The sequence below is a fragment of the Cavia porcellus genome, unplaced genomic scaffold (assembly GCF_034190915.1).
Source record: "Cavia porcellus strain 051 isolate PalLab524CR breed Dunkin Hartley unplaced genomic scaffold, mCavPor4.1 scaffold_8, whole genome shotgun sequence".
Classification (NCBI taxonomy): Eukaryota; Metazoa; Chordata; class Mammalia; order Rodentia; family Caviidae; genus Cavia; species Cavia porcellus.
In genome coordinates this window covers 50,682,260-50,710,259 of record NW_026947491.1, presented here as the reverse complement: position 1 = coordinate 50,710,259, position 28,000 = coordinate 50,682,260, and the positions used below count along the sequence as shown (strand labels likewise).

Below are 28,000 nucleotides of genomic sequence, written 5' to 3'. Positions count from 1 at the left end.
GAATCTACCATAGTTACTATGTTGCATATTGTTATTCTCTAAATAGTTACTCAGACTACTGCTTTAGGCTTGCAGAGTCAATCAACAATACAACCTTTAGGTTGTTTCTTTACTTCAATTGTTGTCATCTCAGTCTGAGTTCCTTCTAAATCAGCAGGTTGTTTGGATAGAATTGGCTTCCATCTTGGTTCTCCCCCGAGCTGGCATGACCTCTTCTGGCTCACAGAGAAAGATTCTTTTAATATTAAGTATGTTACCTGAGGTGTTCTGTCAGTCTAACAGGTGATGGCAGAGTAACATAGACTTGGCTACAGGCATTTAAGGTAGCAATAGAAGCATCCTGAAAGTTCCCCAATCAGAAAGTAAATTATTATCTCCCCCCACCCCCACTTTTTTTGGATGTCTCTTTGGGATTGAGTTGGAAACATTTTTGCAAGGGAATGGGAGAAGACATTGTGAACTTTCAAGGTCTTTTTCCACCACCAAGATACTGTAATATTTTCTGCATAATGGTACTGTTTTGATAAAGCTAAAGGAAGTAAAAGCAGAGTAGAGAAGCAAGTACTCATTACTCTTGCTTGAAAAGAGTATATTTGATTTATTCTGTTTTGTAGAAGACATAAAATGAACATCTTTGGTCAAGAATATAAGAAAACTGACAGAAATTGTAACAAGGTCCAGCTATACTTTAATCCATTGATCAAAGCACTCACAGTTCTCATTTTAAGGCAAGTACAACCATAATAGGTACTGAGCAAAGAAAGCAGTTACATGTCCAGGACATTTTAATCTTGTTTCTCTCTCTTTATTTTGCCTAAGGAATTGTTCTTGCCAACAGCCAACACCTGTAAACTTCCTTATATACCAATGAATCCTTTTTGTAGTAGTAAAGGGGAAGGATTTTCATACTTCCTTGATTCGGGAAATTGGCTGTTAACTGTTGTTGGTCTAGTACTAGTGAAGCCTATTGCAGTTGACTTCTGCAGTCCTTACAGGACTTTGTTGCTGTCATATAACTTTAAGTTGATGTGTTTCATAAGTTCTTAACACTCCAGTACCATGTAATCTGTTTTCTGTACCATAATAGAAGGGAGATCTGGTTTTCTGTCTCTCATTTATGTCTCCTTAGGACTTTTTCCCTGTCCTCTCATAGGCTGTTAGGCTCTTCAATTTTATAGTTATTATACTATTTTTGGTGTTTTGTCTTTTTTTTTTCTTTTGACACAATGGAAAGAACCTGAAATTTTTGGAATCAAGAAGACACGGATTTGAGTACTGCCTCCTGCCTTACACTTAGTATATGGCCACATACTAAGTGACTTAATTTTTTTATTTTGATTTTGCAGTGCTGGGGATTAAACCCAAAACCTTGTGCATGCTAGACAAGTGTTCTACCATTGAGCTACATCCCTAGCCCCTTTTTAAAGCTTTAGTTTTGAGACCGGGCTCACTAAATTGCCTAAGTTGGCTTCAAACTTGGAATTCTCCAGCACCAGCTTCTTGATAGCTGAGATTACAGATGTGTGCTGCACACCCAGCCAACATTTCTAACTATTAGTATTTCTGTTTATAAAATGGAGATAACACTTTATACCTTGACAAGATCAAATGAGATACTTTTTTTTTTTTTTTTTGTACTGGGGATCAAACTCAGGATCTTGCACTTGCCAGGCAGGCACTTATGCCACTGAGCTATATCTCTGGCCAAGATACTCTTTATAAATCAAAAAACATCTGAGTTATGGGAAGTGTTCCTAAGTAGAAGTGAAAGATGTTAGAGATTACTAATGTGATCTTTGAACCTGAAATATCTCCCCTACTTATATTCTCTGAAGACTGGCCTTAGATGTAGGTATATTTTCCATGTTATACTCCTGAAGTCTGGCCATCTTGGAATACCTAGAACTTGCCTTTGGGACTAGAAAGTATGATCAAAAATTATGGAGAATGTTTAATTTTTAAAATTTATTACAGTAAAAGACACTGCCACTAGTGTCTGTGAAAATATCACCCCCACCCACATATATATACACACTCATCCCATCATTCTTGCCACTTTCTGAAGCAATTCTGAAAGTCCTCATTTGTGTCTTTGGTTGTGCTCCTCTGGCTGCCTCAGTGTCTTAAATTGATTCAAAACATTTACATTTCATACTTATTTTGACTTTGGGGGAAGAACCAGAAATCACATGGTCCGAGCACTGTTGAATAAGGACACATGTTTTATGAACCTGCTTTCTTGTTGGATGGTACTTGGCAGCAGCATTCACTATATTTTTGATCACACCTCATAAAGGCACAAAAGAAGACTTCTAGAACTACTTCAGAAAATGGTAAGAACAAAGTAGTAAGTGTGGTTAAAGCAAAATATTTTGATATTGATGGCAAGTGTGGCTTGTACTATAATTTTTTTCTTTTCTTTCTTTTTTTTTTTTTTTTTTTTTTTTTTGAGACAAGATCTTGCTCTGTAATTCAGGTTGGTTTTAAACTTACTATGTAGCCCAGGCTCAAACTCACAGGGATCCTCCTGCCTCAGCCTCCTAAGTGCTGGGATTATAGACATGTACCACCATAGCTGGCCTTAATTATTTTTTAATTTAAGCATTCACCATATTATGTGATCATTCCTTGCCTTTCTCCCTCTTTTGTTGATTTACTTAATGCATCTGAGCTTTAGTTTATTCATCTGAAAAAACCATAACAAAGAATTGTTAGAAGGTCAAGTGTGGTGGCGGTGGCTCATGCCTATAATCCCAGCACTGGCGGGGGCTGAGGCAAGAAGATCACTACCAATTCAAGGGCAGCTGGGGCTACAAAGTGAGTTCAAGGCCAGTTTGAACTACATAGTTAAACCTTGTCTCACACACACACATAAAAAAGTTGTTAGAATGAAACAGTGTATAGAAATAATAAAAAGAAAAGTAATCACAGGTTTACAACATAGCTTGTGGAATGAGGGGTTCTAGTCTTGGCACTTAGTAGTCATAGAACCTAATCAAGTTGCCTAACTTAGTAGATGTGAGTGAAAGTGCATAAAGCACTGGTCCACAACACTCCTGCTCAGCAGATGTTATTAGCACCTTTTCGTTTCCCCTTTCCCATACCAGTGTCAGAAAATACTTGAGAGGCTTGTGATTCAAGAGTACCTAGAGGGGCTAGGGGCTCAGCTCAGTGACATAAGCGCCTGCCTGGCAAGCACAAGGTGATAAGTTCAATCCCTGGTACCAAAAAATAAAAAAAAAAAGAAAAAGTCTGATTAAAAACATTGTAGGTACTCTTTTTTTTTGGGGGGGGGGGGGTACTGGGCCTGGCCCCTTAATCAGACATTTTAACTCTATGAATGTTTTTGTCCCTGTTGCTTGTTTCTTAAGGGCATGGGAGTGGGGTTAAATAACATAATAAAATGCACAGATCTTTCTCTCCCCTTCTTCATTCAGCTCACTTTACTAGGAATTGAACTAGGACCTTCACACTGAGATAAACCCCCAGGGACACCTCCTTTAAAGACAGGGTCTCACTAAGTTGCTCAGGACAGACCTGAACTTGCACTTCTCTTGTGTCAGCCTCCCTGGATGCTGGAATTGTATGCATATCCCCACATAGTGCTTCAATAAACACCTTCTGATTGGGGTCACTGGAGATTTGTTGTTGTTGTTGATGTTGTTGTTGTTGTTGTTTAACCAGGAACCGAACTCAGGCCCTCATGCTTACCTGGCAGATACTGTATTGCTGAGCTGCATTCCTGGCCCAGATTAGTTTTATTTGTTTGAAATTACATAAAATTTTGCATTGGGGAGGAAGCTCCTTTCTTTCATTTATCATAATAGTTTTGAGGTCCACTCATGTTTTTAATGTATAGCATTATATATAATTCATTGTTTTTAATTACTGAATAGTATTTTATTACATAAATGTACCACAAGTTTTTATCCATTCTCCTGGGCCCCTGGACTTTTAAGTGTATCTATTTGGAATAATTTACTATTGATACACAAATCCATAAAGAACTGTAAATCTTTTATGAGGATTTTGCCACAGCTTAAGTAAGAATTTTTAGTACCTCGATACTGTCTTCTTGCTTGGATTCTCTTTGCTTGGCTATAGATTAAAAGGAAGAAAATGAAACTGTCCTTGTCTCTGAGCGTTTGCTATACAATGTATTCCTTTTGGCACAATACCTAGAAAGTTGTTAGTAGACTCAACAGAAGGATATATAATCTCACTGTGTTTAGAAGGTACTTATCTCGGCAGTCAAAAAAATTTATGGGTAATATGCAGTATTCTTCCTGAAAGAAATTCTGGATCTTGGCTCCCACTCATCCTGCCCTCTATGATACTATTTTCTCATACCCCTTTCTGATCTTCCTCCTCTAACAGTCTCCTATGTGCAGCTTTGAACCTTTTTATGTCCTCAGGAGACATTTGGCTTTAGAAATTGGGCTGTTTGGACCCGATATTTAGCTCAGCAGCGTAAGCACCTGCCTGGAAAGTACAGGGTCATGAGTTCAATCCCTGATACCAAGAAAGTAATAATAATAATAATTTATGCTGTGTGCCTGGATGCAAATACACATTATGCACAAGTAGGGTTGTAGAGCTTTGCTCACTTGGACCCTCTCAGGAGCAAAAACCAAAAAGTTTTCCAGGCCCTATTTTCCTCTCTATATCAAATAAACTTTCAAGAGTAGAAATTACTTCTGTGCCTTTAACCTTCTACTGACTTTGTTTTCATTCTTCAGGTGCTTTGTTTTGTTTTAATAAATTGTTGCTGGGCATGGTAGCTCATGCCTGTATTCCCACACTTGGAAGGCTGAGGCATAAGACTCCGTGAGTTTGAGGGTACTACATAGTGAGTACCCTGTCTCAAAAAACAAAACATCTAGGCATTGTGACCCATGCCTGTAATCCCAGTACTGGGAAGGCTGAGGCAGGAGGACAGCTGTGAGTTTGAAACCAGCCTGGACTACACAGTAAGTCCAAGGCCAGCCTGAACTGTGTCGTGAAACCTTGTCCCAAAAAAACAAAAAAGAAAGAAAGAAAGAAAAAAGTGTTGATTAATTGGGCTCATCGTACTGTTCTAGAATTTAGAAATTGGCCACTAGAAAGACAGGTTACTTTAGCTAGGAGGAGCTTTGTGAAATGTCTTGAAACTTGGGGGTGGGGACCACCATGATTTGGGAAACTAAGGAAGAACAAGATCCACAGGAGAAGAAGATCCACAAAACAAGAAAAACCAGGAAAAATTGTCTTTTGTAATGGACTAAAGTGGAGGCAAGATTAAGCTTGTTCTTTATGATTGGAGCTGATAGGAACAAGTTAACAGGGAAATGAATTTTGCCAGTATATGAAGAGATATTCCCAAAAGAATGGTTCATATCTAGAGAAAAAAGACTTTTCCTTAACTGGGGGTTTATATAAACAGGAACAGGACAACCATTTTTCAGTTAGTGATTCAGAAATCTAATTATGGATTATGTTGGCTAGAACTGAGTGAGAAAGCTTCTTAGTTCCCTTCCAATTACCAGATTCCATAATTTTATTGTATCTTTAGTAGACTTTTTGTTTTCTTTTCTGGTCTTTGACCATCTTGACCCTTTTAGTTAGAAAAAACAAGTACCAGAGTCATATTTCCTGGCTTTGAGACCATACCAGTTGTATAATCATAAGCAAATTATTAACTTCAGTTGCTCAGTTTACATATTTTAGAAGTAATATTGCCAATGTGCTGGCCCATGCCCATAATCTCAGCCACCCAGGAAACTGAAGCAGGAAGATTGAGGGTTTAATGCTAGGCTGGGCAATGGTAGCATGACCCCTGCCTCAAAAATGGAAGGAAGGAAGGAAGGAAGAAAGAAAGTGATGCTGATAATGTAAACCATAAATTGTTGTAGAATTAGATGAGATATGTAAATTACTTTAGAATAATGCCTAGCACAGTGTAAGCACTCAAAAAATTTTAAATGGTTATTATCATCTCTTATCAGTTATTTCTACTTACAGAGTTGGAATTTCCTGTCTGTCTAGATGGTCTCTCTCTTAATAAGCGCTTTGTGCCTACAACTCAGGGTGCTAAGATAGTAAGCTCAACTCAGAATAATGTAAATGATAAGATTTATAACCACATATGAAGAGGTCTAGAAATAGAGAAGGTAGAGATTGACTAATTCAGTGTCAGTATCATGGCATTTAGGATGTTTTGATAGCATGCTGCCATATTCCAGGCATCACTGGCAAACAAGACAACCCTCAACAGGAGAAGCCTTTTTTTTTCTGGTGGCTTTTACAATTTTTATTTAAATACTGTACAGTTGAAAGCCTTTCTAATTTTGTTTTTTCATTTCTTCTTCTACCTGCCCCCTCCAACCCTTTTAAATTTTTAGTCTCACCAGTTTCCCCAGGCTGATCTCAGATTTGCAATTTTCCTATCTCAAGCTCCAGCTGAAATGATAAGAATTTCTGTAGTAGGGCATGGTGGCACACACCTGTAATCCCAGCATTCAGGAGGCTGATTGCAGGGGGATTGCTGCAAGTTTGAGGCCATTTTAGGCAACAAAGTACGTTCAAGGCCAGCCTAAACTGCATAGTAAAACCCTGCTTCAAAAAGACAATAAATATTTCCTACCACACCCAGCTAGTGAGAAGCCTTTTCTTGAAGCCACCCATCCAACATAGATTTGCGTGGTGTCTCAGTAGTAATGACTGAGTCACTTGTCCTTTCTTAAACCAGTCCCAAAAGGGAAACAAAATTATCACAATTTTGTCCTCACCAGAGTTTGAGGACAAAGACATCCTCCCTAATCATGCGCCTTCAGAAGGTAAATACCAAAAGAAATCTGGGTTAGAGCAACATTTGGAAGAGGAGACCTGGGTAGGTAGCCAAAACAGTATGTTGAATTACCTTTTCCTCTGCGGCTTCCCTTTTTTTCGGTGTAAGAATGACTTAAAAAAAAAACAAAAACACATCTTTAGGGCCCAGTGGTCTTGGGATAATGACCAAATTCTTAAAAGTAAGTAGATTAATCTGTTTTATGAGAATCTGTTAGAATTTAAAGCTTGAATTTTCTGTATCTTCAGTGAATGAAGGAAACCCACAACTCTTTAAGAGAAAATGTGACCATAGTCCACAGTGGAGTATTTTGAAGGACTGTGTTTTGTTTGTTTGTGCTCAGTGTTTGGGCACCAAAATTATTCCATATATCCAGATACTTGATCCTTTCTTGATCAACATGTTATCATGCAAAGTGATCATTTTGATTTGAAGATTTATACCTGTTTGGTATTTAAAGTCCTCCCAGGAAAAAAATCCAACTACTGTTTTTTAACCACCTGTCTTGATGACAAAAATTTGTTTGAGGCTATTGAAAAATAGAAAAAAAAATATATTGGAAGTCTATCATGTGGTGAAAAAGGTAAACTTGATTTTGTGTGACTCTCAGGCTGATTTAGGATCAAGATTGAAGCAGCTCATGTAATAGTGAAGGCTTTTCAGAAGTACAGGCCTGTCCCAGGAGTTTTTCAAGAGAGGCTAGCAACCCTCTCAGGAGGCTACAAAAAAAGAATACTTCTTTGCAGAGTACAGAAAAAGGTCGTTGAAGGTCAAACTTTAAGAGTTCTTCTGATTCTGATCTTTCCTCATGTTTCCCAGTTAACAGAAATAAAAAGACTGTTTTAGTAATACTCCAAACAAAAGAGAATGCAGACTTGACTTGCCTCAGAATGAGTAAATGATAATAAATAAACCCATCCATCTACATGTACATGCATGCACACACACACATATATATTTTTAAACAAATCCCAATCACAGCCTGTGATCCCCAAAATACATACAAATATATATATCTTTATGAAAGCCTGAAGCTGCCAAGTCAATTAATTTAAAAATGGAATATTGCCCCTTCTGCATGATCTCGCTGTGCCAGTGTCAGGCCTGGGATAGGGCCACAACCTCCACAGCAGCCCACCTGTGGTGTACTGACCATGGATCGATGCAAAGTAAATGAGCATTGGGCCTTTGTGAAAATGTGTAAGCAAGATCCAAGTGTCCTGCACACCAAGGAGATGTGCTTCCTGAGGGAGTGGGTAGACAGCATGGGTGGTAAAGTACCCACCTGCTACTTACAAAGCTAACGCAAAAGAAAATATCAAGGAAGAAAAAACAGACATTAAGAAGATAGAAGAAAACATAAAGACAGATGAGCCGTCAAGTGGAAAGTGATCTAGAGACTGACAATGAAGATGTAATTGAACCAGACACTGAAACCTGTCAAGAAATGGGAGATGAAAATGTTGAGATAACTGAGAAGATGATGTATCGAGCAAATGAAAAGAAAGGGGCTGCCATTGATGCTCTAAATGATGGGGAAGTATAGAAAGCTGTTGACCTGTTCACAGATACGATCAAGCTGAATCCTCGCTCGGCCATTCTGTATGCCAAGAGAGCCAGTGTCTTCTTCAAATTGCAAAAGCCAAATGCTGCCATTTGAGACTGTGACAGAGCCATTGAAATAAATCCTGATTCAGCCCAACCGTATAAGTGGCGAGGGAAAGCCCACAGACTTCTGGGCCATTGGGAAGAAGTAGCCCATAATCTTGCCCTTGCTTGTAAACTGGATTATGATGAGGATGCAAATGCAATGCTGATAGTTCAATCAAGGGACCAGAAAATTGCTGAATGTCAGAGGAAGTACGAGTAAAAACATGAAGACTGAGAGATCATAGAAAGAGTAGAAAGGGTTAAGAAGGCTTGAGAAGGCCCAGAGTGAGGAAGAGCTCAGTATGACTCTTGTCCAGGTGGCTTTCCTGGGGGAATACCTGATAATTTCCCAGGGAGGGATGCCTGAAATGGGAGTAGGCATGGCAGGAATACCTGGCTCAGTGAGATTCTTAGTGATCCAGAGGTCCTTGCAGCCATGCAGGTTCCAGAAATTATAGTGGCCTTCCAAGATATAACCTAGAATCCTGCAGATATGTCAGAATACCAGAGTAATCCAAAGGTTATGAATCTCATCAGTAAACTATCAGCCAAATTTGGAGGTGAAGCATAATCTTCATCTAACAAAGCCCTTCCTAAAAGAAAAGAAACCTGGGGGCTGGGGATTTAGCTCAGTGGCACAAGCACCTGCCTTGCAAGCAGGCAGTCGTGAGTTCAATCCCTGGTACCGATAAAAACGAAAAAGACCAAAAAAAAAAAAAAAAAAAAAAAGAAAAGAAACCTAAATCACTTAATGGATGTTGCAATAATACAAACAACCTCTGACCTCATCAGGAGAGCTGGGATGCTTGAAAGATAATTCCTTTCTCTCTGCACAAAATGGAGCTGAAGTGTTTTACAATGGTTTGCCATTAGGGTATTCATTCAGATGTTTTCCTACTAGGAATTACAAACCTTAAGCACTTTTTAAACCTTAAAAAAGATTTAAAACAAATTCAAAGAGTATTAATGTTTTTATTCATTATAGAGTTTTCCTTTGAATTACTTCAATATTAAGATTTATGGCTCTAGTATGAATGAAATAAAGTTGTTTTGTTTTTGGGTAAGAGGCAGATCACCTTTAAGAAGATGAACTTTGAATTGGATATATGGTTACTAAGTTTCTTAGTTACTTTTTACTCAGTTGCTGAGACAAAATACCTGAAGCCCAAGTTGGGAAAGGAAAGGTTTATTTCTTACAGTTTTTGGAGGTTTCAGTCCATACTCGGTTGGCTCTAAGGCAGGCGGGCATGGCTGGGCCACAATTCATAGCGGCTGCAAAACAGCAAGCAGGAACCAGCAAAGAGCAAGACACACCTTCTTCCTGCCATTACATCACATCCTGGCTCCACCCCTATGTGGGTGGAGCACTGACACCATCAATCCAAGCACTAGACAATGAACCATTCACAAATGCACAATGCAAACTCATGAGACCTGGGGACCACAGACATAAACTGTGACATTAAGGCATTTTGATTTGGCTTTTAAAGGTTCCTCTTTTCTTTTTTTTAAAGGTGATTTATTTCAGTATAACTCTTGGGACCACCAATATTTGAATCTTGATCTTGCTAGGGACTGGAAGTACTTACAGGACAGCAGCAGTCTTATATAATGTTTTATATAATATGTACCCTTGTACAGTTTGCATTTAAATCTTACACTGTGCTTGCTGAAGGGTTGATCTTTTTACTAGGCCACAGTAGAGTTGGGTTATTTAGCTCTGTTCTTGTCCAGAATAACAAATAAATGTTTTATATTATTTCCAATAAATAAATAAGGAGTATTTACTGTTCTTCTCCTCCTTCCTTTTATTCCTTCCTCCTCACCTCTCCTCCTCCATCCTTCCGCCCCTCCTTCCATTTGTTTCCCTCCTCCTCAGTTAAGGTTTTACCATGTTGCCCAGGCTAGCCTTGAACTCAACATGTAGGCTCAAGCAGTTCTCTTGCCTCAGCTACCTGAGTACTGGAATCATGGGTGTACACCACCATGTGTGATTACCAACCATTTTCTTCTGTAGTCAGTTTCTTCCAGTTTTTGCATCTTTAAATCAGCTTTATGAATTTGTGAGTGTATGAATGACATTCTGCTTCTTTAAATAGAGTTTTTCTAGTCTTAAGCAAGCTAAGTTTCCAGGTAGCCACTCAGGAGCCATCACAGAGTAAACAAAGCAATAAGCTTCTAGGCCAACTTGTCAGATGCAGCTACCTATGCTTCTTGAGAGCCCCAAGTCTTACTCTTTAAACTGTTCTGAAGGGGAGAAAATAATCTGATAATTTTGTTGAAGCATTATTATTTATTTGCTTATTTATCTCAGTTTCTAGGACCATACTGGGAATAGATATGACATCTGGGAGGTTTTCATTTTTACTTTTTTAAAGGAAGGAAAGAATTACTTAGAATTCAAGTACAGTTGGTAAACCATGTAAGGAGAAACCTCTGCAAACCATTATTGAAGCTAAGCATATTTGATTTCAGTTTAGGACACGGATTTGTGACTAAAGCATCGATTTGTTTCCTAGTGTATGCTTAGGTAGCTACTGGCTTCCTTACAGCATTTTTCAGGCACCACTATGCACTATAGATACTCTTGTGGGGTTGAGGGATAGATTGACTAATGTAAATGAGAAGAGCACAAGGAGTTTTCTCCTCCTCCGGGCAGAGACCCAATCTTTCTTAAGGACAGATGGCTACTAAGTCCTTTTTTTTTTTTTTTTTTTTTTTTTTAAACTTGCTTAAAATAAAAGAAATAATTTAGGATCCTATAACCCTTATGTGAATTTGCTGCTTTTTGATGGGGGAGTAGCCTGAAACTGATAACAATGTTGTCTTTGTGGTAGCTGTGAAAGTTCTCCTTTGGGAAAGGAAAGTTCTTTTTAATAGTGAACAGAGCTGTAAGATAGTTCTTTTTTTTTTTTTCCCCTTTCTGAAAAGAATCTACTAGTTTAAGCAATTGAATTGAAAATCTGAACAAATTTCTGTAGAGAATACCGGTAAATCTGCTTAATAAACAGGTAGATAGTGCATGCCTCCATTTATGTAAAATTCTAGCTGAGTGTGGTGGTGCACATCTGTAATTCCAGCGCTTGGAAGATTGAGACTGAAAAATTTCAGTGAATTCCAAGGCCAGCCTGGGCTACATAATGAATTCAAGGCCAGATTGAACTGTATAGCGAAACCCTGTCTCAAAGTAAAAGAAAAGAAAAATTTGGGATGATAAATGTGCCCACTATCATAATTCAATGATGGCTTCACAGATGTGCACATATGTCATAATTCATTGAATTGTGCATTTTCAATCATGTAGTTTATTGCATGTAAATTTTATCTCAATAAAGTTAGAAAAGAAAGGGCCGGGGATTTAGCTCAGCAGCATAAGCACCTGCTTGGTAAGTGTAAGATCGTGAGTTCAATCCCCGGTACCAAAAAAAAAAAGAAAAAGAAAAGAAATTAATCAAGGGCCATTCTTAATCAAAAAACTTCTTTCTAGGCTATAAAGAGACCATTTTTAAAAACATATGTAAAGGGGCTGGGGATTTAGCTCAGTGGCATAAGCACCTGCCTTGCAAGCAGGCAGTTGTGAGTTCGATCCCTGGTACCGATAAAAATGAAAAAGACAAAAAAAAGTAAAATACAAGTCTTGCATGTTAAGTACAGAGACACAAACTTCATGTTTATTGCCATTGATGTTTCTTTAGGAGTCCATAGAGGCTACTCTATTCTATTGAAGAACATGTCTAACAGTAACACTACGCAAGAGACCCTTGAAATAATGAAAGAATCAGAAAAAAAACTGGTGGAAGAATCTGTAAGCAAAAACAAGTTTATATCTAAGACTTCAAGTAAGGAAGAAGTTGAGAAAGAAGGTGAAGAGACCAGTGTGCGTCAAGAGACACAGGTAAAGATTAGAAGTACGCTGTGTGCATACCTTATATGTTTGAGTGTAAGTGGGAATCTGTAGGAACCCACCCATCAGTGCGAACACTTGATGCTACTTAAGAATCCCAATTTGAGCTCTTAAGAAACTTCTTCCAGGGCCCGGGATATAGCTCAGTAGCACAGCACTTGTCTGGCAAGTGCAAGGTCTTGAGTTCTATTCCCAGAGCCAAAAATAAAGAAAAGAAATTTTTTCCTGTTTTATCTTAGAATCTGTGATGAAATCTAAGGAGAAAAAAGTGAAATCCCTGGTTCATTTTGACCTAAGTATATCTATTCTGTGTTTAAAAATTTTATCTGTTTTATTTGCTTATTTATTTACTGGGGACTGAATACAAGGCTTTTGCATTGAGCTACATTCCCAGTCCTTTTAAATAAATTATTTATTTTTTGGTAAATTTTTTGTTTTAATTTTAAACTTGAACTCATGACATTGCACATGCCAGGCAGGTGCTGTGCTGCTAAGCTATATCCCTGCCCTTAATTTTGTTTAGTTTTGAGATAGGGATTTGCTAAATTGTCCAGACTGAGCTTAAACTGAATGATTGTCTTGCTTCAACCTCCTAGAGTGGTAGAATTATAGGTATGTGCCACTATACCTTTTTTTTTTTTTTTTTCTGCAGGGAAGGGGAGGGTATTCTGAGACAAGGTCTCACCATGTAGTCCAGGCTGGCCTCAGACTTACAATAATTCTCCTGCCTCAGCCTTTCAAGTGCTGTGCTTACAGGTGTGTACCACCATTCCCAACTTTATATTTTCTATCAAAAAATAAACTTTCATGTACTAATAAAAATAAAGTACTTAAAAAAAATTAACTGTTGGAATCGGGTACAGTGATATATGTCTATAATCCCAGCTAAGTAGGAGGCTGAGGCAGAAGATACCAAGGTCTGCCAGCATTGGGCAATGTAGTCAGAGGCTATCTCCAAATAAGGAACAAGAGCGGTAGCTAAGTGGTAATGAGCCCCTATGTTCAATATTCTTTACCACAATAAACAACTCAGAGCACTTGCGTAGCATGCATGGGCTTTAGGTTCAGTCCCTAGCACCATAAGAAAAGTTTTAAAAATAAATACATAAGTAAATAAACTAATATACAAACACATATTTAACAAGTCAAACTGGGTGCAATGGCACATGGCTGTAATCCCAGCACTCTGGAGGTGGAGGCAGGAAAATCACTACAATTTCTTTCTTTTCTTTCTTTTTTTTTTTTATTTCCTATTATTTTGCTTTGAAATTCTGTATCATTTTTAAAATTTTTTTATTTTGCTTTAATTTTAAAGAGGATCGCTATAATTTCAAGGACAGCTTGAACTACATAGCAAGATTCTATCCACCCCCCCCCCAAAAAAAGTTACATATATCTATAATCCTAGCACTTGGGAGGCTGAGGCAGAAAAATCACCACAGATTTGAGGCCAGTCTGGGCTCCATAATGAGTTCAAGGCCAGTCTGGATTTTACATAGCTTGACCCAGTCTCATGAAGAAAAAAAAAAACCAACAAACAAAAAAGTAGAAAAAAAATGTTACTCTTCTCTCCACTTCTAAGGCTTGAACCTAGATCCTTCACACTGAACTACATTCTCAGTCACTGCCTTTTTTTTTTTTTTTTTTTTTTTTTTTTAAGAGGTACTGGGAATCGAACTTAGCCACCACCTTTTATTTAAATTGGTGTTAGAGTCTTCCTAAGTTGCCAAGTAACCCAGAGTTGCCATCCTCCTCCCTAAGCCTCCCAGAAGGCTGGGATAAAATACTAAGAACTAGAGCTTCTTGGTTTTATACAGTGGTAAATTTATATACTGGTTGTGTCAAAGCAGTCAGCATTTTCTGGGGGAGAAATGGTCTCTGAACTTGCCACTGGTAAATATGAGTGAAAAGAATGTTGACATATTGTTTTCCATATAAATGTGTACTGTAGTACAGAAATCCTGGCAGAGATGGTCAGTCAAGTTTCTTCCAAGGTTGTTCTTTGGTGCTAGCTAGCTGTACTCTAATCCTTCTCTGACCTACCTGTTGCAGCTCTTCTGTCTCTGTTCACTGCTGATTTCTTTTGCTACTCCAGCTCAAGTTTTGTAAGACTTTTCCTCATGTTCAACCTTGAGACTGGGCTTTATTATAAGCCCAAGAGATAGAGCATTAACTCAGGCAATAAGTCAGATTAAAAAGCAGGAACAACAACATTTGGGCAGGCCTAGAAACTGAGGCATAATTTTTTGAGAAAACTTAATTCACCAAGGCCTTGTCCTCTTTAAAGATTAAAACAGCAGCAGTATAAAGGGATGAATTAAAATCTGACAGCTCTCTTAAAGTGTATTTTGTTCTCTAGCTGCCTGCTTTTCCATTGTCTTTCTTCTTACTGTTAGCCAGATCTCATTCCTGGCTGCTTTTCTCTCCATTATCTTTTACATGTGAATTGTCATTCCCTGTCCATCCTTCCAGAGTTCGTGGAGACAGTCTGCCACTCTTCCAGTTATACTGCCATCCTCCACTGATACCAGTAATGAGTTTTAAATACTAAGGACAAATATGTGATAAACGCTTAATTATGTGCTGTTTTATTACATGAAAGATAATAATTAAATGAACTTTTAGATCCACATTATTCCCAGGAGATTATTATAAATGATGTTGTGAACTCCTGCCGTATACTTCTTGAGTACAGGTGGGAAAGAAGATTTATAGATTTTTATATTTTTTAATGGGCATTCATTTGGTTTTAAAAATTTTCTTTTGGGCATACAAATAATCATGAGCTGAGGTTGGAGAGGACCTGCCTTCTCTGATTTGACTCTTTGCTGCCATTAGAGCAGATGGGGCTGCTGCCGCCATCTACTGGAATTCCTGGTCCTTCTGCAAGTTTTTAGTCTCATGTGTCACCATGGGTCCTTAATAGTCTCTCTCCCTGCTGCAGTTTCCTAACAGTACATGTGCCCCTTTAGTAAGACTAAAAATTCTACTTCTTCGTCTGTCTTCCCTCTCCTTAGTTCCCATAATCTCCCCAAGAATCTAACTGGTAGTATCAGAATCCCTGTATGAGTTGTTACTGAAAAGTTTTGGGGAAAAATAATTGGAATTCACACATGTTTTACATAGAGGCAGTCCCACAAAATGCAGGATCTGAAATTTTGTTTAGAATGGTAAGCCTTTACTTAACACAGGACCACTGACTGAACTCAGGTGTGTTCTAGAAGTAACCAGCTGAGTATGGCCTCCTAGTTGGGCTTTTTGTCTTCAACCTTATAATCCTTTCTGACTCATGTATTGTACTGCTTTAGAAAGATTGTGAAATAAAGAACTCAGTGTGTTCTCTTCAAGCTTTCTGTGTATTTTATTGCCTTGTGTAGGTTCTCTATTTCCCAGCGTGATATACATTGTGACCCAGTCCTTTATTCATCACCTGTGGCATTCTATGTTTAAAGGCTACCTGGTTCCTTAGTCCCTATTACAAACAGAAATTTAAAAGTTGGGAAAAGCACGCTTTGGTATATCCCTTCCCCACCTAGGATGCCCTCCCTACGGTTCTTTCTTTGAACTCCTCCAACTCCTGAACTCCCTTTACAACATACAATATTTGTTTATCTTTCTAAATTTAGTACAAACATGGCTTTTTCGAGGATACGTTCTTTGACAACCTTATTGCAGGTCTGTATTGTTCTTTGATTAATACCTATTTTCCACACAGAATTTTTAAGTTCCATGAGGCCCTGGATTAGGTTAGTTTTAGACTTCAGTTGTAGCCTAAGGCTTAGCACTGCTTTGTATATAGCAGGCACCCAGCATTGATGAGAAGAAAAAAGAAAAAATATATATATGTATATATTTGATTTTGATGCTTCTGCTGTGTGCTTCTATAGTACTCTGTGGTTACCCCTCTAGTATACATAATGTATTGTATTGTAATTGTCTATCTTCTCTAACAGGATTATAAATTCCTTTTTGACAAGGTTTGTGTCTTTTATCTGTGTATCCTCCAGTAGTAGCATGATATGTACTACAAATTAGGCCTTATGTATTTGTTTAACTGCTAAAACTATCCATTCTGGGAAATAAGCAGACTTATACTTTGTTGGTAGAGGTATAAATTTGTACAACACTTTAAAGGACAGCTTAGCAAAACCATAAAATTTTTAAATGGATACCGATATTCTGTATTTCTAAATACACTCAGTGAAATGGACAACTGTTATACTTAAGATCAGAAACATCTTAAGTAGTGCAATTTAAAGGACTGATAAAATAAGTAATGCTGGAGGCTGGGGATTTAGCTCAGCGGCATAAGCGCCTGCCTTGCAAGCAGGCAGTCGTGAGTTCCATCCCTGGTACCGATAAAAAGGAAAAAGGCAAAAAAAAAAAAAAAAAAAGTAATGGTAGAACCATAGAATGGAATAAATAAATACCATATAACAAGACAAATGAGATAGATGCTCTATAGAATGACATTTATGAAAAAAATTAAAATCCAGGTTCAGAGTAGTGTGCACAGTGCATTTGCTTTTTAAAAAATTGTATTTATACAGTTACAATAAATATATATGCATAAAATATCTCTGAATAGCTCTAAAAGAAATGTAGTATTCTTTGACCCTTAAGGACAGAAGCAGGTATTCAAGAGATGGATGTCAAAGGAGACTGAACTGTCTCCTCAACATATAACTCCAGTATACATTTTCTATGTTTGTGAGTGTATATCTTTTGTCTTTTTGAAAAAATAGTGGCACATACATACTACATATTTCTTTACTGTAAATCTTCTCTTGCTGCAGCAGGTCTTGCCACTGAGCAACTCCATCATCATTTCTTACAATTTTCATCTCCTTTCTCAGTTCACCATTTTTGCATCTTGGCAGTGTTTGCTAACTAGTGAAAAGGACCAAGGAAAGAGAAATCCTCACTTACCCAAGACCCTGCTGGTATTCTGCCTCTAACTTGTTTCCACTGCCACATGCCCTAGCCTCAGTACTTTTTGCACCCCAAGTCCTTAAAGCTCCCATTCTGAATTCACAGATGTTCAGAAATCTTATCAATTAATTAGCTGTTCCTTCCTTCATCTCACCTCAGGCCTTTGTTCTTTATCATCTCCAGCTTTTTCCTGGCTCCTTTTCTTTTCTCTGTTCCCTTTGATATGGAGGTTTTATCCTTCTGTTGTACTCCATCTCACATTTCTGACCCAAGGAAGTCACCACCAACAGCTTAGTACTGGGAGGATTTTCATATTCAAGGAGGGAGGCATTTGGGAAGAAAACTTCTCATTCCGTTTTCCCAGCTCTAAGAAGAGAGTATTTGGGACATCCCACGTTGAAAATCTGATGTTCCCTCATAAAGATGTTATTATAAGTGATACTTAGAGATCATATTTCGTATCCATTGTGGAATATATATGCTCCTATGAATGAACTAAGAAGAAAACATAGCACCTCATGCTATGGTAATGACATTTCCAGAAATACTCTAATTAGGAGAGGATTCCATGGTTTGTCAGAAAGTAATGTTTATCAACCTGTGAAAACCACTGACAAGTTAATTTCTTTCAATTCTTTACTTTTATAATGAAAGCAATTTGTATGTGCCACAGGGTCCCTTTCATAGTTGCTGGAGTGGATAGTGTGACAAATAAACTAAGTGGTTTTCCTCATAGTTCAGCAAGTGTTATAATAGTTTTTGTAGTTAGAACTTTGTAAACATGTGTTTCTTTTAACTTAAATGTTGATTTTCCCTGCCTTTAATATTTTCTAATCCCCTTCTAACAGAGGCGGGCATCCAACCATGGTCATGCTAGGAAAAGAGCCAAGGTAAGAGCCCTTCATATGTTGATTAGTTTTTAATATTACTAGTAATACATTTCACAAGTGGACTTATCATCAATATCTATTTTATTCAGATTACATACAGGCAGAGTTTTCTTGCTTGCACTTTGTACCCTAATTGTGAACATGAGTCATACACATTGGGTATACATGCATACATATCCCAATGGAAAGTCTGACTTTATTTTTGTCTGTTATCTCTAGTTCAGTGACAGTCTTGTTTCTGATAGCTGAAAGTATACCAAACAAGAGCCTTCCACAGAGCCTGAGAGAACTTGATGTTTGTTGTGCTGAAATGCCAGTTTCTCTGCCCATCCTGGCTTGCCTGGGAAAATTGTATGAGTTTTTGAAAATTCCCCTTCATTTTTTTTCCACATGTGAATCTTCCTTTGATATAAATCATGATCTACTAATACAAATGATTCAGCATTCTTTGATATCCTAAAAATTAAGACTTTTTTTTTGTCTTTTTCCTTTTTATCGGTACCGGGGATCGAACTCACGACTGCCTCCTTGGAAGGCAGGCGCTTATGCCGTTGAGCTAAATCCCCAACCCCTAAATTAAGACTTTTTTAAAATTTCTGATTTTTTGAGGATGGATCTCTCTGTGTAGTTCCTGCCGGTTTTGAACTCAGTGTGTAGCCTAGGTTGGCCTCAAACTCATGTTAATCCTCTTGTCTCAACCTCCCATGTGCTAAGATTACAGATGTATATCACCACACTCAACTCATTTCTTTTTTACTTTTTTTCAAAAATTTTACTCTATGTGATGGGACAGGGAGGATATTGTTTTTGTTTTTTTGGTACTGGGAATCAAATTCAGGGCGTTGGCTGCCAGGTAAACCCTGTGTTGTTGAGCTATATCCCCAGCCCCAGGGAGGGTATTGTATTGTTTTGTTGGAGGCAGGGTCTCATTATGTACTCCAGATTGACGTTCAACTCATTTATATAGCTCAGACTGACCTTGAATTCATGGTGATTCTCCTGCCTCAGCCTTCCCAATGCTAGGATTACAGGTGTGCAACACTACTCCTAACTCTTTTTAATTTAACTGACTATGAGCCTAGAGTATTAAATGTCTCTTTCAGTGGAAAGAATTGTTATCAGAAGTAATAATTAAGGGTTCTCATCCCTTTTCCTCAGAAAACTAGTTTGTAACTGGCTTGGATTTAAAGAAGGCTGAGAGGTATGATAAATTGGCTCTGTGTTTTGCCTCATATGATCTAATCTACAGTGTTTGCCTTGATGTTAAAGTTCAGAATACAAAGTGCTCACTGCTATAAGTAACCCAGTTGTTATCCCCATTCCTCAATGAGGAAATTTGGGCCAAAGAAATTGAGTAGATTTAACAAAGAACATTGAGTGGTTAATGGTAGAATTAGGCTTAATGTTTTTTTTCAGACTCATGAATTCTTTACTTATACTGTTCTGAAGGATACACATACTTTGGTGGGGGGGGGGCAGTGCTGGGGATGGGCTTTAGGGCCCCATGCAGATTGGCCACTGAGTTACATCCCCAGCCCTGTTTTATGCTTTGTTATTCACTGTGTGCCTTATTGTAAGGATTCTCAGTAAATGTTTATAGATAAATTACTAATGTCACTCTTTAATTTTTTACTTTGGTAGATAGGAAAGTAGAAATTCGCATTTCAGATTTTTTTGATATTTACTTGCCAGCAGAAGTAAAACAAATGGATTAGCCCTTTATTGCATTAAATCCAAATTTTTCTTGTTTTTGTCTTTACTTTTGTTAGTCATTTCTTTCCATAGCCTTAATACCTCAGATTTAGAGTCATTTAATATTTATTGTCTGCTATATGCTAAGCACTATTTAATGATATGTATATAGACTTTATATCATCTAATACTCTAACCGTGTAGTGTTTTTATTTTCTCAGCTTCATTGAGAAAAAACAGACCTTAGAGAAGTTAAGTAATGTACTTTACAGCTTGTAAGAACAAAACCAGGAATTGAAGCTAGGACTTTTGGCTCTCACATCCAGTGTCTTTCTACAGTGCTGTGCTATTGTATATCTGCATTAACCTTTTGAGTCTGGAATTGGAACACTGGGCTAGAAACAAAAAATGTCTTAAGTGAACTGGCTTTTCTACCAGCTGTCCAGGTAGTCATTTTGCTTTTATGTCTACTGTTGTAAACAAATACAGGAGAATTACCTTTCAAGTGAAATAGAAATTGGCAAGTGGAACCTATTTGGAAAAATAAAAACAAAACCCCTATTTAATAAAAACAGCAACTAACAGATCCAAGGAGGATGTTTTCTGAATGTTCTCTAATGGAATATATGAATGTCTGTCTTTTTCCAGTCTAATTCCAAGCTGAAGTTAGTACGCAGTCTAGCAGTGTGTGAGGAGTCTTCTGCTCCATTTGCTGATGGGCCACTAGAAGCCCAGGTAGGTTATTTACAGTAATAAGTGTAGCTTTTTTTTTTTTTTTTTTTTTGAGATGGATTCTTGCTGTGTAGTCCAGACTTGCATTGACCTTGAACTCAAAGCAATTGTCCTGCCTTAGCCTCCCAAGTACTAGGGTTACAGGTATGTGACCACCATGCCAGCAGGTACAGCTTTTGAGCATGAAAGTGTTTGGTAAAGTATAGGGTAGCAATCACAGCATCAACATTAGGCTTGGAAATCAAGGAAGAGGTTACTTTAAGACAAAAGGTGTTGCAGTAAAGCAGGGTGTGGTGAAAGCATAAGTCATCTTCATGACTTGACAGTGCAGGATAATATAGACAAGGAGATTTCAGAGCTGACCCCATTTTGCCATATGCACACTTCTCCTTCAGTAGTTGGAACCATTACCTTCCAATCTTTATGCCAGAAACATTCACTGTAACTTGAGCTCTTCATGTAGTAGATTGTGACTGCTGGCAGAAAAGCTTTGCCTCTGCCTCTTGGTGGAACATAAATTAAAACAATTTAATTAACAAGTACACTCTTCTATAAATAGAAGTGCTATCTCAAGGTTTGTTTCCATTGAGAGTCCAAGGGACTTGTAAAGAGAGTTAAAGATCTTTTTTCCTCTTTGATTATATTCTTTCTTCTTGTTAAAGGATATAATTCAGTTGCACATCAGCTGCCCGTCTGACAAAGAGGAAGAAAGGTCCATCAAGGATGTCTCTGAAAAGGAGGACAAGGACAAAAGCAAAGACAAAGCCCCAAGGAAGATGCTATCCAGAGGTGAGAGTTTTTCCCATCATTTATCTGTCTTAGTGCCTGGATCTGTGTCACTCTTTGCTTTCATCCTGAAACCTGGTACTTTCTGGCATGAGGTTTGGTTCTGCATTTCTGTTCTCATCTCTGTTGATAAGGTTGTGGACTGTGATTATTTACTACACAAGAGTTTCACTTATTTAAAAAATTTTTTGTGGTGATTCTAGATTCCAGCCAAGAATATACGGACTCCACTGGAATAGACCTACATGAATTTCTTGTAAATACACTGAAAAAGAACCCAAGGTAATAACATGATTAATGTAAGAGAGAAAGGGAATAGCAGCCAACAAGATTCAAAGAGGCAAATCAACTTCCCATTATTTTTACATGATTGGAATTTAGGCGGTTCATCCCCTCTCCTAATCTTTCTGAAGTATAATTTTATATTCTGTGAGGGGTTCAGAAAGCCCTCACATTAAGGTTTCTGTTTTTGGAAGAGTCAAGGAAAACAACAGAAAGAAGAATGCAGAGAGAAAGAAATACGAAGATTTGAGAGACACAGAAGAAAAAGATAACTGGCTTATATATAACTTAAACAGAATTACTCTAAAATTCTGTAAATAATGATTAGATTTTTAAGTACAAAGTATGTGTGTATATGACTGTGCTGTTAACAGATTTTCAACATGGATACCAAAGTACATGATTAGGAGGGGTCTGAAAAATGTATAATTAGGTTATTTTTCTTTTTCAAGATACTATGGGATAGGCTAGTGAGGCTCCATAGCCTCTGCATTACTGTCCATTACTGGGGCATGGATATATTCCTTCTTTTTACTTCTGTAATGAACAAGTTGTGTTTGCAATATCTGCTTTCAATGTCTATGGGAGGGCTGTGTTTTGTTTTGTTTTAATCTTTTTTTAAACAGGGACAGAATGATGCTGCTAAAATTAGAACAGGAGATTCTGGAATTTATTAATGACAACAAGTAAGTTACTTGTATGAAATATACATGTAGAGGTGGGAAGGGGCACTGGAAAGAAACTTAGGTGTAATTAAGGACATCCCTCTTTCATCTTTTCCCTTAGTGGGGGAATTTTGAAGCAGTTAGTCATGGGGAACAAAAGGAGTTGAGGAGAAGCAATCAGACTAGATTTAAAAATTATTTTTGTGGCAGAGCATGGTGGCACATGCCTGTAATCACAGCACTTGGGAGGCTAGGGCAGGAGGATGGCTGCAAGTTCGAGGCTAGCCTGGGCTACAAAGTGAGTTCAAGGCCAGTCTGAACTACACATAGTGAGATCCTGTCTCCAAAAAAAAAAAAAAAAAAAAGTATGTGTGTGTGCAAATATATATATGAGAACAAAGTGAGATTTTAAAGTATTATATAGATTTGAGTTGAAAAAGAATCTGTATCTCTTCAGTAACTCCACCTTTTCTTAGATTTTACTATCTTTAAGTTTCTCCCTTTTCTCTATCAGATGTCATCCAGGTGGGTGGGACTGAGACTTTAAGAACTAGTCTTAATGAAGATACAGATCAGAGTAATCTACCAAATAATTGAGAGAAACCTTTTTGGTTCCTGCTGAGTAAATAATCTATTTTCCTTATAATATGTTTGTTTCTCCTAAGAAATTCTCCACTTTAGATATTGGTAAGAAAAATTACAGTTGGCCATTATTGCTGTCATTTTTCTTACTTCATTTTTCCCCCTGGGTTTCCCTTCAGTAACCAGTTCAAGAAGTTTCCTCAGATGACCTCATATCACCGGATGCTATTACACCGGGTAGCTGCCTATTTTGGGATGGACCACAATGTTGATCAAACTGGGAAAGCTGTCATCATCAACAAAACCAGCAATACAAGAATGTAAGGGAGAAAACCATGGATTGGGATGATTTCTGGGGATAGTCTGCTTAGAGTAAAAAAGGAAGGTTTAGGACCAAGGTATCTTTTCTTGGGGAGGAGACAGAGTTATGTTACCAGTCCTACTTTTTATAAGGCTTACAGGCAGATTATAGAGGCACTAATATATAATTAAGCCTGGCCGTAGCCTCCCTTCCGCTTCATTTATACAGCAGGTGCAGCTTTGGAGAACAAGTTATAGATGCATACAGAACGTATCCACTTATGCAAGATCTTGATTCAGTTAATCATTTTATTGTTGTTGTTGTTCATGCAACAAAATAAGTGAGCAGCGTGTTTTAAAAAACCAAACAATAAAAGCCCCCCAAAAAAACAGAGGATTTCATTAAAACTTATTGTGACTTTTTACTCTAGAAATCCTTGAGTACAAGCCATATAACATTTGTTATTCTAGAAGTCCTTCAACAGGAGTCATACAATATTTGTTTGTTGGTTTTTTAGTTTTTTGAGACAGGATCTCCCTAGGTAGTTCAGAATGGCCTTGAACTCATTATAAAACAGCCCAGGTTGGCCTCGAACCCAAAGGATCTTGCTATCTCAACCAGTGCTGAAATTACAGCCATGTGCAGAGTTGTACAGTTTAAGAGAGCTGTTACCGGGGGCTGGGGATTTAGCTCAGCGGCATAAGCGCCTGCCTTGCAAGCAGGCAGTTGTGAGTTCCATCCCTGGAACCGATAAAAAGGAAAAAGACAAAAAAAAAAAGAGCTGTTACCTACAAGGTCTCATTCCTAACACAAAGATCTTTTTCCTCCCTTTCTCTAATATGTTTTTCCAAATCTCAGCCCTGAACAGAGATTCTCAGAACATATAAAGGATGAGAAGAATACAGAATTCCAACAGCGATTCATTCTCAAGAGAGATGATGCCAGTATGGACCGAGATGATAACCAGGTGAAGAATGGAAAAGGGTGGGCCTATAGAGAGAGACTGCAGTAAGAGAAACTGGGAAGGGAGAAGTTTTGTGGAATAGAGAAAACACAGATCATCTTAGAATGAAAAAATGTATGAGTTATATTGAATTGGCTTTAGCGTAATATTGAGGACTGACTGCACTAATTGAGCTGGATGCCACCCTCTTAGCCTCAGAGAGATATGGTGCTGAGGTTTGCTAGGTGATGTCATTTGACCTAGAACTCCTTGGGTCTATCACTGACTTTTAACTCTATGTCAGAGTTCCTCACCTGCCTCAATCTGAATCCAGCTGATGTTTTTACCCCCCTTCCCATCATCAGGGATTCCTTTGGGAACCACCAAACATTACTTTATCCGACTTTCATTCTTATCCTAGCTTAGAGCTAGTTTAGAACCTTCAAAGATACAGTCTAATTTAACCAGTTATAAATGTGTCTGTGATCCCTTTCTGAAAACTCTAATCTTTTCCCAACTCCTTCCACCAAGGTGAGTGTGTTAATTTGACTTTTGATGTTGGGAATCTCAGGCAGTGTCTCCTTTAGTATAAATTCCTGGAGGAATAAGAAATTAATAACCTCTTATTCCTTCTTTTATGGGCTGTCTATTCCCCCGCCCCCTGGCCTACTCTTTAGTGATTGTTTGGGGTTAGTTTTCCTAGCTAAGTACAGAAGTTACATCCACTCCATCTCTGCTTGACCTCCAAAGTGGATTTAGATTTGAAGAGTGTAATTGGGAAGAGCGAATATAAGTCTTGTTTGTTAACTGTAACTATAAAAATATCTTACCTCTAGACTCACAATCAGTTTTCTTGGGATATCATATGGTCTTGAGACCAAGACTTTTTTGCTTGTTATTTAAATATTAGCGGGAATCCTTTTGAGAAAAGTGCCATTATCTAATGTGGACAAACATGCTGGGTCTGACTGAAAAAGAAGCTTACACAAAGACAAATAAAAAATAATTTAATTTAATTAAAAAAAAAAAAAAAGAGCCTTTCCATCCTGATGCCCTTCTCTCCATTTTCCCAAAACCCTTTTCTGTGGATCAGGAGTTGTTTAGGCCTCTTGTGAACTTCTCATCTCTCAACTTCAGGCTTGTTCCATAATAGGGTAGACTGTGTATACTTTCTGTCAGATATTAATAATAAGCATAATGTTGCTGTTTTATTGTTTTCACTAAACTAGGCTGTGTTCTTAAACATGTTATACACATTATCTCTTTTAATCCTCTCTACAACTCAATGTAAATGAGTTATTAGCCCCACTTTTTACATAAGAAAACTGAGGCTAAGTGATGTTAAGTTACTTGTCTACAGTCATATTACTAGGAAGTAACAGAGCTTGGATTCCACCTGACCTCACAACATGTTATTCTCTTACCACTCTGCCATTGGTTTAGCAGTGCTAGGTGCTAAAGACAATAAAGCTCCTTAAGGTCCTGTGTCATCTTAGAATGTAATTTGTAGGATAATTAGTAGAATATAGGTTCTTCAGGATAGTAAGAACTGAATCTATTCAAAGTAGAGACTCTTGTTTTGTTGGCTGCCTTTGGAGACAGATACAGATCAAGAGCATCAACCAAGTTACAGTAGCAGGCTTCTTGGTCAGTTCATCTAAAGCTTTCAAAGCATCTGGATTGAAGTTCAGAGTGTCTATAACCTAGTGACATTCATTTAATGGGTTCTTGGTCAGGGTTCCTTGTCTTTACAAGCAGTATGGAAAATGGTCTTCTGTTATACCCTCCCAGTGTTCATAAATGGAAGGCCAGGAGAGAAAAAAACAATAATGGGGAGTTAGATGATGGCTCACCACAGGTGATGATCTGCCTAGATGTCCCTGCTAGTCACCTCGCTGCATTTGTCAGAGAACATAAAATTCTCTATTTTCTTTTTCCTTCTTTACCCTTGTGTCTACTTCCCTTCACTATACCTCATTTATTTGTTACTGTCTCTGCCCATCTTTGTATTTCATTTTTTTCCCCTCTTATTTGTGTTGCTCTGTTTGCCTTCTTTATTTATGTAATTTCTCTTTCTTTGCTGCCCTCATGTGCTGTAATTGAGAAAAAATATTTAGTCTTTGAGTTTAGCTTCGCCTTTGGAATTTCATTTCCAGGGCCCTCTTTGCTAAGCAATGTGTGACTTGGCTTGTCAGGCTATGGCATTAGTGACTAAAGAAGGGATGTCAGGTGCATGCTAGATTGTAAGCCTCCTCCGTTTACATTCAGCTCTCTGGTATACATCTGTTTCTTCTCCTTCTGTAGCTTCCTTCTATCCCTTGCTTTCCCTAAAACAACATTGTTTATTTCCCAGGGCTGTTTTCTTGATCTTTATTGACTGGATAGAACCTGATTATTGTAGGGAAACAACCCTTAATCCTTATAAATAGTTATTGTTCTTGACTCTCTGGGAGGGTGGGGAGATGGAGAGGCCTCAACCATCTAGAAAACCTGCTCTCCCAAACTGCATGGTCAGATGTACCCAGTGAATCCTGTCCAGGACTGGAAATTTTATTTCTTTTTTTCCATTTTTTGATGGCAACTATAAACTTTCCCGGTTTCTCTTCCTTGCTGGTGTGCAGTGAGCTTGCAGTACGAGGAGAACTTAACTAGCTTAATTCTGCTCATCGATCTAGATCAGAGTTCCATTGCAGGATGGAAGGAGGAGCAAGTCAATAGAAGAGAGAGAGGAGGAATATCAAAGGGTCCGAGAGAGAATATTTGCCCGAGAGGTAAGTGTAGCTTCTGAGAGTTGTCAGCCCATAGCTTTTAGCTCTAAATCTTTGGAACTGTGAATGGGATGAACTCTCCATGAATGTTATTGGGGGTTTTGTTTATTTCTTTCTTTTATCTTTCCTTTTTTTTTTTTTTTAAAGCCAGCATCCAGCCAATCCCAGATTTGGTCTCTGAAATTAAAATGTGGGCTATTGGGATGCTACAATTTTGTTTTTATTACTTACAAATACATTCCGCTGTGTGGCATGTAAAGAGATCTAAAGCTTGGAGTGGCTGAATTTGGTAATATGATTAGACTGAAAACAGAAATGGTTTAGCAGGGCTGATGGAAAGGCCCTGAATCTTGGCTGTCAAACGTTCCTCACACTTACCCTCTTACACTTCCACTATCCGTTTTAGGCATCTTTGCTTCTAAATGAAAGACTTGGTATTCATACAGGCCTTATATTCATCTTGTTTTCCCACCTTCATTTTTAAGATATGCTGGTGATTGAGTCCTGTTCTCACATGCATCCTCTGTAAGCTCCACATTTCACACAAGCAGAGGGTACTCCTAACTCCCTCCAGTCACTGCCTAAATGGGGAGTCTCCTTCCCGTATTTCTTTGCTTCCGAAAACAGGACTGGCTTCATGATCCAAAATGCAACATGAATTTAGTTCAGGCAACTTTATTCTTAATGGCAGACCATATTAAGTATACTTCATACCTCTGTATCTGTTGCCTTTGACTACCAGCTGAAGAGAAGGTTAGTAGAACTTTAGGGAGAGATGGGTTCAAAAGATAAACAGATCTCCAAAAAATGTGGGATCCAGATAGCAACACCATTTCACAGTAAGATCAGCAACAAAGACAGTTTGAATCATACACTTAGATGGATAATACTCTCTTCCCATTCTTCCACTCTTTCATTTTTCAGTAAGACTAAAAAAATTACATATTGTTTCCAAAAGAAAAATAGACCTGGGCTGGGGTTTAGCTCACCGGCATAAGTGCCTGCTTGGCAAATGCGAGGTCATGAATTTAATCCCCAGTACCAAAA

General features: G+C 38.0%; 1 protein-coding gene and 1 pseudogene across 21 annotated transcripts in view; both read left to right on the top strand.

The window, feature by feature from the left end:
- Window positions 1-28,000, top strand: part of R3hdm2 (R3H domain containing 2) — a 190,066-nt gene that overhangs the window by 128,321 nt on the left and 33,745 nt on the right. For 10 of the 21 annotated variants that reach the window (XM_013159312.3, XM_063254989.1, XM_063254991.1 and 7 more), the window contains exons 2-10: window positions 12,172-12,371; window positions 18,161-18,202; window positions 20,543-20,629; window positions 21,289-21,415; window positions 21,616-21,694; window positions 22,321-22,380; window positions 23,121-23,261; window positions 24,101-24,209; window positions 26,861-26,956. In XM_013159312.3, coding sequence (XP_013014766.1) covers window positions 12,207-12,371; window positions 18,161-18,202; window positions 20,543-20,629; window positions 21,289-21,415; window positions 21,616-21,694; window positions 22,321-22,380; window positions 23,121-23,261; window positions 24,101-24,209; window positions 26,861-26,956 — 906 coding nt within the window. In that variant the 5' untranslated portion in view covers window positions 12,172-12,206. Of the gene's footprint in view, window positions 1-12,171; window positions 12,372-13,032; window positions 13,137-18,160; window positions 18,203-20,542; window positions 20,630-21,288; window positions 21,416-21,615; window positions 21,695-22,320; window positions 22,381-23,120; window positions 23,262-24,100; window positions 24,210-26,860; window positions 26,957-28,000 lie in introns of those variants that run through there. The other 11 variants (XM_023567567.2, XM_013159307.3, XM_013159309.3 and 8 more) reach the window with 6 other exon arrangements.
- On the top strand, window positions 3-9,214 carry LOC134477337 (hsc70-interacting protein-like; annotated as a pseudogene).